Genomic DNA, 17753 nt, shown 5'->3' with positions numbered 1-17753 from the left:
TCAGGACAGGAAATTATTTCAACGCAAGCCCATGCTGTTTCATTTTTCACTTTCTCTTTGGCCTGCTCATCCACCTAGCAAACATAAATCTTTCATGAATTAGTTCAAGTAAATCTATATGAACTTTAGGAAATAAATAGGCTGGATATAAGTAAGTGAAAAAGTAATTTACATAATCAATTTGATTGTCATTATGAAAAAGTAGCCTATATATATATATCTCTATGTATGAAAATATTTTATAAATCACATGAAGGGTAATGTTCACTTTTTACTCTGACATAGTCCTAGGTGGCATCATATCTGTCAAGTCTGTTGATTTTCCCTTTCTTTCCAATTTTTATGCATTTTTCCCCTATTTGAATTGGCTAGAACTGCTGGAACAATATTAATGGCAACCACTGTTAGGCCTAACTTTAAATGAGAACTGCTTTGAGTCGATGGCAGAAATAATGCTGACTTCTGTGTTATGTTAAGGAAGTATGAAGTAATTCTCAATTTATTGAGTTGTTCCTTTTTTCAAAAAACTCAGAACTGATGGTTCATTTTACCAAATTCTTTTTCAGCTTTTAGGGAAATGATCATTTTTCTCTTTAGTACTTTTTAAAATATGCACTAAAATATTTAATATTTGGTATTTCCTGATACTGTACTCTTCTTACATTCCTGGGATGAAAGCAACTTGGTCATTGTGTATAATGCTTTTAATCTGTGGCTGAGTTACACTTGCTAATATTTAGGATTTTTGTATTTGAGAATGTCCAAAGTTTTGTGTGTGTGTGCTTTGTTAGAATTGGGTGTTAATATTTCAAAAAATAGGGGGGACGGTATAGCTCAGTGGTAGAGCGTGTGCCTCGCATGCATGAGGTCCTGGGTTCAACTCCCACATACCTCCCTCAAAAAAGTATGAACAAATAAATAAACCTAATTACCTCCTCCCACCAAAAAAATTTTTTTTCAAAAAATAATTTAGAAAATCTTTGTCTTTTCCTATTTTCATGAACAAGTTAAAAAGCACTGTAGTTAATAATGTTCCTTAGGAGGTTGTCTGTGCCTACTACTGCTTTTTTGTGCAAAATAGGTTTTCGAATTTATCTACGTAGAATTTAGCAATGTGACCTTACATTTAATTTCCTAAATGTCTGTGATTCATTCTCATATTCTGTGTATGTCCACACATATATGTGATATTTGAGTTTTTTTCCCTTTGGGCTCAACAAGAGTTTATTTGTTAAATATTTTTGCCAACATCCTCCAACAAACAAACAAAATCTCTTGGATTTATTAGCACCTCCATGTATGTTTTCTAACTTATCATTTTTTGCTTTCTGCTTTCTTTCCATTTATTTTACCTTTTTTAACTTCTTGGGCTGAATTCTTTTGTTTTCACTCTTTTCTTGCTTAGTAATTTGTTTAGACCTATGAATTTTCCTGAGTACTGTTTTAATCAGATCTAATAGGTACTAACAGCATTCTGATTTTCAGTATTTTCTAGCTGATCTGGGTTTATCCTTTGACCCAAGAGTTACCTAACTTTTTCCAATGGTAGAGTTCTATGCTTCCCTTTGTTTTAGTTCTAGTTAAGATTAAGGAGCATGGACTAGTGTCTGTGTGAGTCCCTGGGGCCAGCAAAGGGACCAGGTTTCCAGAGCCCTGAAGACAAGGATAACACCCCAAAATATGGACTCATTTTCCACTCCACCTTCACTGGCCAAGCAGCAACCAAGGACAAAGACCACATCTCCAGATACACAGCAAACAAATGCAGTATTGCCTCACCAATGATTACATCTCTGAGATGCCTATGACAGTATCTGGGAAGAAGCTTCAAGGACAAGTTGAGGAGCGGCTATTCTATGAGACTGGGGAAATTCCACGAAAGAACCTAGATGAAGCAGGCAATGGTTCAGGCAGAGGAAGCGGCTGCTAAAATTAGTAGGAAGCTGGAGAAACTGCCCTCACCTCCTGAGAAAACGGAGCGGTGTGGATGGAGCAGGGGCGTGTGGAAGGAGAAAGGTGCTGAGAACTTGCCGCACGGAGCACACACCCGCTCTCCGGGCAAGCATGTTCTGTCCTCGGCAGCCTCCTGGGAGGGTCAGACCCCAAAAGAAGAAAAAGCAAGAGCCCCAGGATGCTCCTCAGGAGAATGGAATGGAAGGCCCATCTGTCTGTCACCAACCCCAAGGAAAAGAAATCTTTTTCCAAGGAGAAGCTGGCCGGTAATGATCTTGAAGAGAAGCTAGCAGTGGAAGTCTTCCCAAGAGGAAGAAATCCCTCCCCAAAGAGGAACAGTTAGTGACCCTGAGGAGGCAGGAGACAAGAGTGTTCCCAAGAAAGAGAGGAAATCCTCTTCCAAGGAGGAGTGGACCATTTAGCAGTGGACCTTTAGAGTCTGCTGGCAAGAGTAGCAGCTGGAAGAAAAGGTTTCAAAAGCTACCCTAGGAAGATTAGAATGGACATTTCCCAGGTGGGGCATAACCTAAGAGCTATTTCTCAACCCATCCTCTACATACTATAAAAAACAAATTCACAAGGAAAAAAAGAAAAGGAGCATGATCTGCATATATCTCTGCTTTTTGGATTTGACTATGATTTTCTTTGGGGCCTAACAGGTATTCCTGAAAAGAAGTATTCATCATTTCCAGGATATGCTGTTTGTTATACCATGCATTATGCTATTAAGCGTCCACTGTGTTATTACTTATTTTGCCTCCATGCTCTATCTACCAAGGGCTGGAAGAGATGAATCAGAATCTCCCACTATAACCTGATTTGTTTCTCCTTGTACTTATTTTATAAATTTTAAAGTTGTATTATTTGATGTATGAGATTCACGACCACTAGACTGTCACACTTTATCATTAGGAAATGCAATTCAATTGATGCTTTTTGTCTTGAATTCAACCTTGTCTGACACTCATATCTGGACTCCCACTTTTTGGATTTGAATTTGCCAGTTTGATCTTTGCCCATCCTTTTATTCTCAAGTTTTCTGAGGCACTGTTTTAGATCACAGGTCAGCGAACTCTGGCTTACAGGACAAATCTGACCCACTGCCTGTTTTTGTAAATAAAGTTTTACTGGAACACTGTCTTGTTCATTCATTTACATGTTGCCTATGGCTGCTTTCATGCTGTAACAGTAAAACTAAGTAGTTGAGACAGAGATTGTAATGGCGACAAAGTCTAAAGTATTTACTAAAAAATTATTTGCTGGCCCCTTTTTAGATGCATCTCTTAAGGAGTTTGACTTTTTTGCTCCAATCTGAGTCATTTTCTTTTAATAAATGAGTTCACCCAAGTTCATATGGCCTTCGCTCTTTAACATTCGTTGTTAAGCTACAAATAAGAGGAAATGTAATACAGAGTCCATATGATCTTAATCAAATGTCTCATAGACCCTAATATTTAAATACTATCCCATTGTCTAAACCATGAAGAAGAGGAATACCTAAGATCTACCTTTAATACATGATGAATATCACTTAAAAAAATTCCTAACTAGAGTAAATTTATCACAGTTATAGAAGATATTACCTTCTGCTGTGGAAATAACTTGCTTAGAATTAGAATACAAACAGATCTATGCTCCTTAACGAAGAGAATTAAGGTAATTAAGCACTTTTGAGCAGCACTAGACAGAATATACACCCTTACTAATTATTATCAAAAAAGCAAAAATAACTATTACTGAGAATAGATTCACAGAAAGAATATTTTCACAGCAAACATCTATATACTGGAATTCAAGAATAAGAAATACGGGTAGGTGTAAACTCTTTAAAAAAAAAATCCTCCTTGGTATTATATGCTGCGTTTAATTGAAAAATAAAACAATTTCTTTTCATAGTTTCTTTCTTCTCGCAAATACAGAGGAATAAGACATTACCAGGGAGAAAAGTAAGGAAGATAAGCTTTTAACAAACGCAACCTACGGCCTGCCTTTCCAGCCTTCCAACAGCAACCATAAACCAATCCGCAAAACTATGAACATTATTCTCTTTGGGACTGCCGCTGTATCACCTCCATGTGGAACCTCAGTATGTCATTACTGTTCTTTTGAGTCTCCTGTTTCAGAAGCTTGTTCATTTCACTGCCACAGCATTTTCCCCTAATTGCCATCAGTAATTTTATATTCTACCCACTTTTAAGAGAGTAGACCTACAACATACCTTACAATTTTTTCTAATCCAACATGAACCCAAACTCTTAGAATATTAGTTTTCAAGTATATTTAATACAAATGAAAGAACATTTACTTTTCTCAGATAAAGTCTTAAAAAGTATGTCCCCCCATTTTAAGTTTTTGAAATAAGTTTTAATCCAACTTCATGGAATGCAAACAGATGTGATACTAAACAGGTAAGTACACTGATTCAAAAAAACCAATAGCCCACATATCAATGTGAAAAGTAGTAAAATTAGACTCAGGAATGATAAAAATCTATCAATTGGTGTGATTCAAAGAGAAAGATCACCGAGAAAAACTGCCTATCACTCAAAAATATTAATAATATTCAGCATAAAGTTCAAACTAGAATATTTTAAAATAAATCAAATAAATGCTTACCGAATGTCTATTATGTGCCAAATACTGTGCTCAAACAGCATTGTACAAATAAGTTTGCATTATGAATTTTAATTAAAATGGCCTTTATGCTAGCTGAATTCCTTGCCTGATTTATTAGAAATGTAAGAATAGTTCATGCCACAGTTGAGAGCACTCATGCGTTTCAGTGGGTATCAGAGATGGTGCTCAAATCTGGTTTTGCTAATTACTAGGTGTATAACCTTGGGCAAGTTATTTAGATTTCAGCTTTCTTATTTGTAAAGAGGGGATTATAATAGTACGGACCTCACTGAATCACTGAGGAGAATTAAATTAGGTATTTCATGTGCATGGTACCCAGCACACAGTAATCACTTAATGTTAACTACTATTAGAAGCAGTAAGTAGTAGTTTATTGGTATTATCACTTTAATCAAAGATCTGCAGGGCTGAAATGCAGTCTCGAGCTGCCGGCAGTTTTCTGAATGGTACAATGGAATTCTCCACTAAGTCAGATCCTCCCACCTTCTTGGGGCTAGGGTAGCAGAACCACTGAGAACTGTTTCCTATAATCCATATTAAAAATATTTTCTACATTCTATAGAGCATCTATAAGCTGATGTTCTTGGGATGGAAAATACTAGCAGAATGAGCAGTCTTTGATTGGGTTACAGCACTTATTAGCTCCAGTTAATAATCCTTTACAACAAATGCTTTCCTATCCATGCCAAAGTCACTCTCAGCTGTTACAGAAACCCTATATTGCAAGACAAGAAGAAAAATTAAGTCGCAGCTATAGTCTCGAAGTTCTTTTGTTCTAAGAATCCGAAACTAATGGCCTCTTTGTTGCTAAATTCCAGGTACACTACTTCACCCTTATCTTACTTGACCTCTCCACAGCATCTGACACTGCTGACCACTTTCTCTTTCCTGAAAAATCCCTTTCAGACTGCTCAGTCAGTGGCTTCCTTTCTCTTGGCCCCTACACTTAAATGTCAATGTCCCCCAAGATTCCTTTAATCTTATTTTATAGGGATATAAGATGAAATGCCTAGATAGGCCGCAGGGGTAGGCCAGGGGCTGACTTTGGCAAACTGCTCGTCTAAAGACAGGGGACTCAAACAAGTTGTTGCCATTTAAAAAAAACCAAGGATCCAAGGCTTCCAGATCTTCCAATTTTTCGTAAGAAGGTAAAAGTCCAAATTTTCCCACAAAATCTTTTCGTATCAGCAGCTCACTGAAATTGTTAAGAAACTAGAAGTGTGACCCTGAGCATGTTATTGTACAGATCTGTTTCCTCTTCTCCGTAGTGGCACAGCCACACACAAACACACAAAAAGTGAGTGTCAAGATATTTTTACAGGCTTTCGTTTTAATATCTGTCCTACATCTATCCTAAGACCAGCGATTATTATCCTAGGTTTCAAGCCAAATGCATAAAATTGTGAATGTGCATAAATGCATTTAACTGGAGAAGGGTCCAGAAAGTTCATCAGATTCTCAAAAAAGACGAAAAACCACTGACTTAGCCAAAACTTTCTACTTTCAACAACTTTAGATGTTACCTATAGGAGGATGGTTCCCAAATCTACACATCCGGTCAATCTATGTAGACCACTTTACCTCCGTAACCAGCCTCTCCACTGATTGCTCTCCACCTCCAATGCCACTGACACCATATCAGTCCAAACCTTCAATCTCTTCTCAGCAGCTGTCTCACTGGTCTAATTCCAGTCTTGCCCTCCTTTATTCCACTTTTTGTGCAATTCGAATCCTCTAAAACGCAAATAATTCATTTGGCCAAAGGCCTTCATAAATGTAAAAAGAAGCCTAACTCCTTAGTCTAAAAGACAAACTGCTCTACAACCTGGCCAGGCTGACCACTCCCCCTCCCACTATTCATTCCTACTCCCCTCAACTCCTACAATTTGCAACACAGAATACTCCTTTGTCCTTAGGCATTAATTCATACTTGCAGGTCCCACCTCCTGGAATGCCTTCTGAACTCCTCCCATTCGCTTAGGGCAGATCTCCCCCTCTGAAAATCCTTATGGCTTGCCCCTAGGCCAGAATAAGGTTTCCTTCCACCAGGCTAATCTATCCCTTATCATTCCATGTTGCAAATGTAAGCTTTCTTCTTCTCCATTAGACTAAAAACTCCTCAAGGGCAGAGAGTGTGTCTTTTTAATTAGGAGGCCCAGAGCTATCACTGACGAAGCTAATCTGTTAAATGAATGAAACAGCACCAGCAAATCCAGCCTCAGATAAACATCACACCCTCCCAAGGTGAGCTACCAAGGCCACAAACTCAGCCCTTCAAAGCCAAGCAACACACACCTGCAGGCAGGTAACTTCAAGAGCTTAAAAGAAGCCAGCAGTAAACCCACCTTTTTGCCCAGTGGTGAACTTACCATTCCTTTACATTTGTCAACTCAGAGTTCAGAGGAGACTAGGTTAACATCAAGCTGCTGAAATTTTCTATGAATATACTGCTAATTTTTTACTGGCACAAAAATATTCATTTACCCCATGAAGGTAGTTATTATTTTGTATATGCACTCAAATACTTATTAGTATTATTAATATATGCTGAGTCAAGCACTCATCCACATGGAAAAAATTCACATTGAGAATATTAAACATCTTTAAAGGAAGACATTATATAAAGGTCTCACATCAGGCACCACTCTAAAGACTTTATGTGCAATTCCTCATTTAATCATCACGGCAACCCTATGAAGGAAATATTATCACCCCCTTTCACAGATGAGTAAACTGAGACTTAATGTCCAAGTCAGATAGGTAGTATTCAAGGCCAATTTGACTCGAGAGCTCAAGCTTTTAACCAATACAAAATTATACAACATTGTTAAATGGCAGATCCTAAGATTATGTGGCAAGCACACACAAGCACAAGATAGAGAAAGAAAACACAACAAAATGTTGACAATAGTTCTCTCTTGAATGAGACGATTATGAGCACCTATTACCTTCAGTCAGAAAAAAAACAAATAAGAGAAATGGTATTTAGATGGTGCTAGCAGAAAAGTGAGGCGGGCTAGAAGAATTAATATTTAATGAGCATCTACTAAGGGCCAAGTACATGGGCTATCACATCTAATCTTTCCATCAAAAAAGTTATTTCCACTTTATACAGAAAGAAGCCAAAGATTGAGGAACCCGCCCAGTGAAAGAACTGGGATCAGAACCCAAGGCCCAGTCCTCACGGGCTAACAGCAGGATACTCTGTTACAAATAAAATGTAGCCAAAAAGCTGTCTTAAAAACAAGTCACGTTCTGGGAAAGAATCACAACCAAGTAGCCTGGCATCTTTAAGTAAAGAGAGAAAAACAGAGAGGCCTAAAGATCTTCACTTTATGCTGATCAAGAGTATCTCTGCAAGTATTTCAAAAAAGCCAGAAGCACTGTCTAAAATCAACCATTGTAAGCAGGGCTCTGGGGCAAATTCGCACCTGATGGAAGTGGAAAGGAGACTCCACTGCCGTCTGTTTTGCAAAGCACACAGTTGCATTAGCATAAGTTAAATGGACTTAGATGGGATACCATTGTATACTCAGTGGAGTACCTGCTTTGTGGACAATTTGCTGCCTCCAACCCAGTCTCACCTATACAACCACTGTTTACAAGTTACCAGGTGTGTATTGGAGAGATGAGGTGCTACCTGTCTGAGAATATTACTAACTGTATTCAGATATAAATGACCTCTCATTATCCCTAACTACTGTTCCAAACCTGGATGGTGAGAGCTGTGAACCCTGGGGGAACATCTCAGGAAAGAATGAATGGATCAGCAATTTTTGAAATGACATGTTTAATTCTGGGTGCTCTGACTTCGAAATTTTTAAATCCACCTAAACTATAATTTCATTTCTCTAAAAATAGTTCTAACATGATTTGCTGAGAAAAATAGTTGGAGTGCGGTATACAATTTCCGTAGACAATCTTTCAGAGGAAAGAAAACTTGATTACTTCAGACTTACACATGAAAATAAACATCTACTTTTAAAACTAAATACTTAATAGTGAAAAAGTATATTACCTTAGCAATTTAAAATCAATTCAAAAAAAAATCAATTCAATATTTGCCCTGAAAGTCTTTTATTATTTCAGATATAATGTAACTTTTTAGATTATCAAAACTGCCATTCCTTCAGGAATAAAGTAGCCCATGGAGTGATTATATTAGGAAGGGTGGGGAAAAAGTACAAACTTTTGGGATTTGTACATATACAGTTTTTGAAAGCTTAGGAATGTGAAGCCAACAATATACCTTAAAATTATCAAATTATGAGGCAAAGAGATTTTTTAACCTTAAAACCTTAAAGAGACTCATAGACCAATTTCCTCCATCCAATATGCTCTAAAAATAAGGACAAGCTATAACAGAAGTAACAATTTTGGGTACACAAGTATATGAAAATGTCCCAATCAATAAGCAATTTCAATTAATCAATAAAGTTAAACAACCATTAAATGTAATTTGCACTTTTGTATGAAATCCATACAATCTCAAGTATCAAGCTTTTCTTAAAAGTAAAACACTCAATGGCTGGGTATCTGTCATTGTGGAGAAACAGAAGGAGTTTTTATTTTAGGCAGACAAAAGGAAAAGAAAGACACACTTAGTAAGAATCACAGAAGGAATCAATCTCACTTCCACGCCTAACAGAAGTCAGCACTGACCAAGTCAGGGGTTATCCCCATCCGTCTCCAAGTGCCAGCTTCTCACTGGTAGCAGTGCTCTGGGGTTAGAGTGGTCAGAATGTGGAACACCTCTGCCAGCGAAGTCCAGCCTGCTTTCAGGCAGGACAGACATATCTGCATGCAACCTCCCGCCCTAAGTCCACTAGAAAGAGCAGGGAAGAAAAGCACAAATGAAAGAGGGGAAATAACCTCCCCAACATGCCCAGGCGGGGGGCTGCTAGCGGGGGGCAGGGCACATTAACATTTCGACTTCCATACTAAAGAACAACCAGAAGGAAGTTAAGTGGAGCCACAGGAAACATCCCATCCCCGAAAACCAGGATATCTAGATTTGGAAATTTAACTTCTCGACTTTTTTAACTTTCAAAACTCATGGCACCAAAATAGTTAACACTGAATCCGTTTAAACGGGGGGGGGGGGGGAGGGATACCCAAACCACACTGTGTCACCTATGTCCAGTTCCCTGAAGGCTCTTCCACAGACCCTTCTGAGTTGTGGCAATACTTAGTTGCCTTAAAATCCCTATTTGACTATTCCGAGGGTCGAACGTAAAGAGTATCACCGAAATCCAAATAGCTACTATCAGAAAAAATAAACTACTGATCCTTAAACTGTAGACCTTGTTTCAGGAGCTGCCCTGCCCACCTCCACTCCTTAACGCTTCCCAGCAGGATCCGCTCTGACAACCAGGGTCTCCCCCTTGGGGCCTGTTTCCGTGTTTGTTTTCCCGGACGGTGACCAAATAGGACAGGAAACTCCTCCATCTGGGGGCTGCTCCAGAAATCCAGCCCCCTCTCACTGACAGTCTCCTCCCCGCTCCCTACATCTTTCCCTCTGCAGGGCTGTCCAGAAAAGGGGGCTCGAGACCCAAAGGAGTCCGGGATGAGGGGAGGGTGGGCGCTAAATCTGAAAATAACACCCCCCGCTTTCCGAGGTGAGGGCTAAAAAAGCGATTAGGAAAGCCTGCCCCGTTGAAATACCACCTGAATCTACCTCCTCCCTTCCCACTGCAAAAAGCCCAGTCACTAACTAATAAGCTAAGACAAATCCCTGGAAAACTTTTCCAAATGAGAAGAGAGGGTCTTCTCTCCCGCCGGGGGGCTCCTGGGGACGGGGCTGGAGTTTGCAGCCCGGGAAGGGCTCGCCGGGGAGCGGGGTGGGGCGCGGGCGAGGGGTGCAGGGGCGGAGTACCTTCCACGGACAGGAACTGGCAAAGAGTTTCAAAATAGCCGAGTGCTCTCCCCCACGCCCTCGGGGGTCGCGAGTGCTAGGACCGGGGCTCCCCGAAAGGAGGCCAGTCCCCAATTCGGGCCTAAAAGGAAACTTTCCGGGCCGCGGCTGCACCTGACTCCTCACCGCCCCTCCACCCCACCCCACGCCCGCCAGGCCGCCCGCCCCGCCCCGGCCAGGCCGCCCGGAGCGCAGAGGAGGGGGAGAAATAAATTCAACTATTACCGGAATCGGGGGTGGGGGGGCGTCGGCGAGAGACTCGGGAGGGGGCGGCTGGGCGCCCATTACCCACTTCTAGGCCCTGCCGCCCCTGTCCCGGCCACCCGGGCCTGCCGCCCCGCGGGGAAGCCTCCCGGGGGCCCGCGCAGGATTCGGCCCAGCAGCGCCGCCGTCCCGCCTGGAGGCCCCGGGGGAGCCGAAGGGGCGCGAGGAGGCCTGGGGTGCGGGGGCAGGGCGCGGCCGCCGCGGGGCCCGCCGGCCTGAGGCCTAGCCGGGCACCCCCCCCCGCCCCACACCCCTACCCCGGCCCGCGCAGGCCGCGCCGCTCGCCCCACTCCGGCCCTGGCTGGACCCCCCGCCCGGCCGCCCGCTGTCGCCGCCCGTGGGCGCCCCCCAGGTCCCCGGGTCCTCAGCCCCCGCCACCCCGGCGCCGGCCCCTCTCACCCTTTCATTCTCTGCCCGGGGCCTGGCGCGGGCCGGCGAATCCCCGGCCTCACGTAAGCGCGCTCGCCGCCCGCCCTGCCTGCGCGGCCCAGCCCGCCGCCCTACGGGAGCCCGGGGATGTGGGCCGGGCCTGGGGCCGCCTCTGCTTACCTTTCAGCTGCTTTTTTTTTTTCTCCTTCCCCCCTTTTCCCTCGGCTGGGCTGACAGATCAGAGTGAGAGGCGCTGGCAATGGACTAGGAAGCTCGGCTGCCGCTGCTACTGCTCCCCCCTGGGCTCCGGCGAGAGCCTTTCCCTGTCAAGCAAGAGGGGTGAGGATCATATTTTTATTTTGGAAACTAAAAAGTGCTCCCAGGGTCGGTGATTATTAAGGGGAAATCCCTGAATATACTCTCCAGCCAAGAAGGCAGGGCTGCCGGGGCTGCACAAGAAGAGGCAGCAGCCTCCTACAGCACCACTACAGGCACTGCGAGGACATAACACCAGAGAGCAGCTCCTCTGCCCTCCGAAACGACAACTTTCCTACCATCTTGGAGGCAGAGGAAAGGGGGGCCGGGGGGAAAAGTGCACCCGCTCCCGATAAAGTACAAATTTCTACTTCTCCTCTCTGGAAAAAAATCCACACCGGCCGTCTACACCGGCGCCTGGGGGAAAAAGCGGGGAAGAAACTGGGGGTGCTTGAGCACCGTTTGCATTTGCACCAGGGGGAAAAATGTTTCTGCATCTTCTGATGAAAAGAAATCTTTACAAGACACAGGTTTTCCGGTGATTATTGTTTTTTTCTATTTTCTATTTAATTTTTCCATGTTAATGATAGTAGTATTTTAATTTTTTTTTCATGCTAAGAATGATTTTTTCCTCCATTGCAGAGTTAAGTTGTGGGTCTGGTCAGTTTATAAATTTGGACTTCAAGAGACTTCATAGCCACTTTGTGTACTTATTTATACGTTTTTGTATGTAGAGATACTTGTATGGTTCCTTATATATAAAAATTTGTGTTATATACTCCCTCCAGACTGAGATTGCTGGAAGACAATTGTAAAGGGATGTCTTTTGTCTCCTTTTCTCAAAGCAATGTAAATAAAACCTATTGACTGTCCAGAAAGGCATGATACAGCTGTTTATTTTTCACAGTGCAAATTAAAGCAGAGATCACTGCGGGGGTGTTAAATACAACTTAAGTATAACTGACCACGTTTCTAGAAATAATCCTAATGCTGTTATGGTCAGCCCATGAGGCAAGGTTACTGTAAAACTGGAAATAGCTTTTAAAGACAGCTTTAGATTTTGTTTAAGTAAGATTGTTTATTAAGAATTACATTCAGGCATTTAATGTTTTATTTATTTAGAGCCTTAGGGTTTGGATCTTTGGTGTGTTACACAGGTCGTTGTCTGTCCACTCTCTGTGTCACAGAATTGAAAAATGTGTCTGTTTTTGTTAGAGTAGAAATATTCAGAACTTCCAATGTGCTGCCAAACTGTATAAATTACTTTTAGTATATTGCAGTGGATGTCATGAATTAATTTTTTTTAATGAGCAAAGCTTCCTAGGTAGATGGGATCAAAGTTACACCATGCTGAGGTAACACAGAGACCAGGGAGAGGAGGTTGGAGCCCACTTGCAGCAATTCCCATAGAACTCTTATTGGAGGAGAATAAAGTGCAGAGATACTTTGCTATTTTTATGAAGGAAGAGAATGCTAGAAAATGAACAAAAGGTCTTTTTGTTCCAGAGAATGATGAATTGAATCTTTTTTTTTTTTAATTGAAGTAAAGTCAGTTACGATGTGTCAATTTCTGGTGTACAGCATAATGATGAATTGAATCTTGTACTAAAAGTTCTTTTTCTGATGCAGGTTGGCTGACATAGTGGGAATGAATTGATAATATTAAGTGCCTTGAATCAGTAGGATATTTAATTTCTTTCACTTAAAATTTAAAATTTATTACAAAGCATTTAAAAATAACTGATGACTCATTTAAAAATGTTTATTTTTTGAGCTTCCAAATTTAGAAATTCCCATAATGTTAAAGTGAGTTCAGATAATGCATATAACAGACATTTATTATTTTCAGGCTGATCTCCGTCTGTATCATCTAAATTTAAGGATAGTACCTGAATAGTCTTGGTTTTCTTTTGTGTTTTTTTTCCCCTTACTCTTTGTAAAAAAATCTAAAGTAATTAAAGTAAAATTAACTGATTCTTATCATCTTGGAAGCCTCAGTTATGAAGTTGTGTTCTATTTACAATTCTTTAAAAAACGTTTGGAAATGTAGCTCTTTGATCATAACAAGGAAATCTGTTCCCTTAATGAAGAAATCTAATGGACTTGAAAAATGTGTTTTTGAACAACTTGTTCCTTATATGTGACATGACTTTAAAGATATGCTTTGAATTTTCAAGAAATTAAGATGTATTTGCTTCAAGCTGACTGCACCCATTTATGAATCCCTCTTGTGACCGACAGGCTTGTTTGCATGATGTCCATCTGGGGACAGGGAAATGGTGCATAATCTTAGCATTTTAATGTCTTTCTCTTAAGCTTGACTTGTACAGGGCTGTCATCCGTGATGTTTTTCCACCAGCTGAGCTAAAATAGCTCAGATTTGGGGAATTAGAGCCCAAACAAGGAAAAAAAATCTGTATTTGCAATATTGGTGAATTTGATTGGTCATTGTTTGTTTTGGTTGATAGTTGAACTCATTTCAAGTGTTGTCTCTAATTCCTAGAAACTACAGGTGCTAATAAAACTACTGACATAATTAATAACCCTGTTTTGCCCAATAAAATCCCCAGTACTCAAATTTGGCTAACATTGCGCACCTAACACACCTTGGGAACCTTGCTGGACACTTTTATGCATGTGCTGGCTCTAGTTTAATTCCCCTAAGGGCTCCAAAAAGTATTGTTTTTCTTTCCTTTCTCCCTTCCTCCTCCTCCTTTCCCCTTCTTTCCCCTTTTAAATACAATTGGAATAATTGTCTTCACTTTCAAGGAGTGTAGACCTTCTTGGCCCTAAGGCTTTCCAGTAAGATTCCAAACCCTTTTGCTCTATAGTTTCCAAGGTGCCTACCACAGCTCTATAATCTGTATCTAGAAATGCTAAATTCCTGCTATTTACTCTTTCCCAAAATCAAACTTTGAGTTTGAGCGGTTGGAGCCCCCTTCATTCACTAGTAGCAACCAGTAGCTTTCATCCTCCTGAAGTCTAGTACCTGTCTATCCATTGTTTTGAGTAATGCGAAATATATATACACATATATATCTCAATTGAAATGTACTGTTATTAAGAGAGATTTCCTTCCTGATCCTGAAAATGATGTTTTGTAAAACACTAACATAATTAGAAATGTTACCTATGGTTGTAAAATTATGGTATTTTCTAAAAGATCTAGTCAATGAATGATAGTCACCTGCAGCCATGAAAGCAGAAGTTTTACCTGTGTGATACTTAAAGCAGTAGTGACTTTTATTTATTTTGTTATTAGGCTTTAATTTCACAAGTAGCTTGATTGGCCTTTAGTTGAAATAGGTCTTGCCTTAATATTTTTAACATTATTAGAAATTTTAATTGACCTGCCTTTTGGTATAAATGATTTTAATTTTGTAAAAATTAACCACCATATTGTGAACACTATAGTGAAGTTATTAAGAAATTACCACTTATGTCCTTAAAAGAACTCATTCACAGATTGTGTGGATTTAAAGTGAAAGATTTATGCGTATTTAATATATTAAATGTCTTTAAACAATGAAGCCATGCCTTTACTAGCAAATGTTCACTGACAGAATCACCAAGTGTTTAAGAGCCCACTGACAGCAGACATGGTTATACAAATTTAGTGGGTTTTGGGGAAGAGGAGGAGGGGTGTGAATATAAACCTTCCTTAATCATACAAATGATTTTTTCGGACATTTCTAGAGGCCAACTCTGAAGTCATAGCAAGAGTCCATACTAGTGTAAAAACTCCCTAGAAGGCGAAAAGAAGTGGGGTGTGTAAAACCCTGAAAGTTTTCAAAATCATGCTAATTATGATAGCTATAAATGTAAATTTTTTTCACTTTAAGCATTTCTGTTTTGGAAATACGTACTGCACCCATTTACGAATCCCTCTTGTGACCAACAAGCTTGTTTGCATGATGTCTATCTGGGGATAGGGAAATGGTGCATAATCTTAGCATTTTAATGTCCTTAATTTGTTGGTAATATTTCTATCTAAAACAAAGATTTTGGTTTTTATTGTAGTTACCGTGCCCTGAAGAACATGTTTCTGAGACCAGCGTTGTATTGGAAAGATACCCACCTCATAGCTTTAGATTATTCAAATATGAAATTTCTGTAATTAGATTCAATTATAGTCAAAACACATGATCAGGTAATCCCCAAGTTCTAACACCTAACCCAGGGGCACTGAGACCTGGGAACCATTACCTGATGCCAAGCCAGAAACCAAGAAAGTGTTTGTTTCTTTTTTTTAATCCCATAAGGGATGAAAGAGATCCTCAGGGAACCAAGTGATCACTGGCAGCAGCAGGGGCAAGACAGTCCCTGGTGCCATTTCACTGCCTTCTCTTCATGCTGCAGGCAGAGAATGACATCTCCTAAGCTATAAGCATTCTTGGGCCATTCTATTGATTCCTGACCTTAGACTAAGGAAAATAATTCACCAACTGAATTTATGTTTTAAGTAATGATTAATAAAAACACCCCAAAGCAGTATTAAGGATCGAATTTGGGTAGAAATGTAAGTGATAGTCAACTTTTTCTGTACTTTGTAATGAGAAAACTATCCCAAAAGTGGCAGTTAGCTAAAAGATAGAAGAGAAATCCACAGTCCTCGGAGTAACAGGCAGAGATCAACACAAAGGTAGCAGCATTCATGTCTGCTGCATTCCTGGTTAAGCAACCTTTTGTAGACCCACTGGGAACCTAACCACTATTTCCATGGGGAAATAAATTCCAGGTTCCAAATAACTAATTTACAGTGATATTCGGGAACACAGCCCATTAATACGGTTAGACTTCCTGTGCTGTAACATCTTTGCCATATGTTGGTTACAGGCTGCTGGAATTCAGTAGTAAGGGTGGTGTGGGGAAAGGGGAAAATCCTCTCATCCAATTAAAATAAGGAATAGCTATTAACACAATTTAAACAGCTTGATTTAAATTCAGGTAAGGAGGATTATCAAAGATACCAAATGGTAAGGCCGCTTGTAGTACACCAGGAAGGAAGAAAAGACCTCAGTAATGAAATTGTACTGTTTCCCTTTACTGGATACACTGTTGTTTCTGTTTTATGCGTATCTGGGTGCTATATGGTCTTACAGTAGAGTATTTGCATTTTGTTGTATTCTTAAGGAAAACCAGAAAGAGAAAGAAATGAGGGCACAGAAATAGATACGATTCTACTGAAAATTACCCAGTCTGGCCTCCTACTAGACTGATTTGCCCCACACCGCAAGCCATGGCCATTTTTGTCTTGATGTCTCCGTTCTCAGCTCTGCCAGTTAAATCCCACCCTGCTCTGCTGCTCAAAATCTTGCCCCTGAAGCCTTCTGGTGCCAACCTGAGTCTATAGTGAACTTATTCCTACTCTAATGCCTTGAGTTCTGTAGAATTTTTTCCCCCAACATGTTCCTCTCGTGCAGGAGGGGCAGTGGTGGTTAAGAGCTTAATCTCCAGTCCAGGCCATCTGGTTTAGAAACTTGGCCCCACCTTTTGCCTTGGAAGTGTAACCCTGGGCAAGCAAGCTGCTTAACCTTTCAGGAGTAGTAAGAGTACCTACCTCATTGTATCGTTCGGATTACATGGCAAGGTGCCTGTGAGGCACCAGGCAGGGTCTTAGTGCCGTTTTAAGGTCAGCTGCTCTCTTTGGTCGCTTGCCAATAAACACCTTCCAGGCAGCACAGCCCAAGGTCAGAGAGTGCGGGTTTGTTTGTGTTTTGTTCTGTTTCGTCTTTAAACACTACCAAGACAGTGGACTTTGCAGCACGAGTCACAAACTGAATTAATTCAACACAGGAAAAGGCAGAAGAAGACTATGATTATGGCACAGCAAATACCTACAAAAACTGTCCACTGATTTTTTTTTTCCCCCCCAGATATCTTTGGATACCCAGATAGTTGACAGTCTGCAACAAAGAATTTTAAGCTTAGCTGAGATTCGGGTGTCCTTCAGACCCAGTCAAGGTCTTAAATAATATATAAAGTGGGGTACAGGAAGAGTACATACAGAATACACAACAGGAGAAGTACTGTGACCAGTTAACGCCCCATTCATTAGCCATTCTCAAGAGAGAGAAATGCGTTTACATTTCAATATGAGGTATTGAAGAAGGAAGACTTCTGACAACAAGGCTTAAAAAGATTTATGAAATCTCTTCAAGTCATCCCACGAAGGGCATAGTAGGTGTTTGAAACATACGGTATTTCCAATGAACTGTTTTATAGAACAGGTACTAGTTTATTGTTTTAAAATGTACATACAGTGTTAAGTAGCAGATAAAGCGTGGGATTTAGATCAGAAAACCGTGTGTGAATCCCGGAACTGATACTTATTTACTAACGTACAAACTGAGGCACGTTC

At 40.7% G+C, this 17753-nt stretch overlaps 1 protein-coding gene and 1 long non-coding RNA gene across 9 annotated transcripts in view; one reads left to right on the top strand and one right to left on the bottom strand.

The window, feature by feature from the left end:
* INO80D (INO80 complex subunit D) overlaps positions 1 to 11427 on the bottom strand; it is a 50537-nt gene extending 39110 nt beyond the window's left edge. The window contains exon 1 of one of the 8 annotated variants that reach the window (XM_072961397.1): positions 11318 to 11427. Coding sequence is in view for 1 of the 8 variants with exons in the window: in XM_072961401.1 (XP_072817502.1) it covers positions 11168 to 11175 (8 nt within the window). In the remaining 7 variants the exon portion in view is untranslated. The other 7 variants (XM_072961399.1, XM_072961395.1, XM_072961400.1 and 4 more) reach the window with 7 other exon arrangements.
* On the top strand, positions 11098 to 12674 carry LOC140696441 (uncharacterized). The gene is made up of 2 exons (XR_012072785.1): positions 11098 to 11220; positions 11375 to 12674. It is a non-coding gene; the product is annotated as an uncharacterized lncRNA (long non-coding RNA).
* The last annotated feature ends 5079 nt before the right edge of the window (positions 12675 to 17753 follow it).

Source organism: Vicugna pacos, chromosome 5, assembly GCF_048564905.1.
Source record: "Vicugna pacos chromosome 5, VicPac4, whole genome shotgun sequence".
NCBI lineage: Eukaryota > Metazoa > Chordata > Mammalia > Artiodactyla > Camelidae > Vicugna > Vicugna pacos.
Note: the sequence above shows the minus strand (reverse complement) of the source record. Positions and strands in the feature narration are given on the sequence as shown.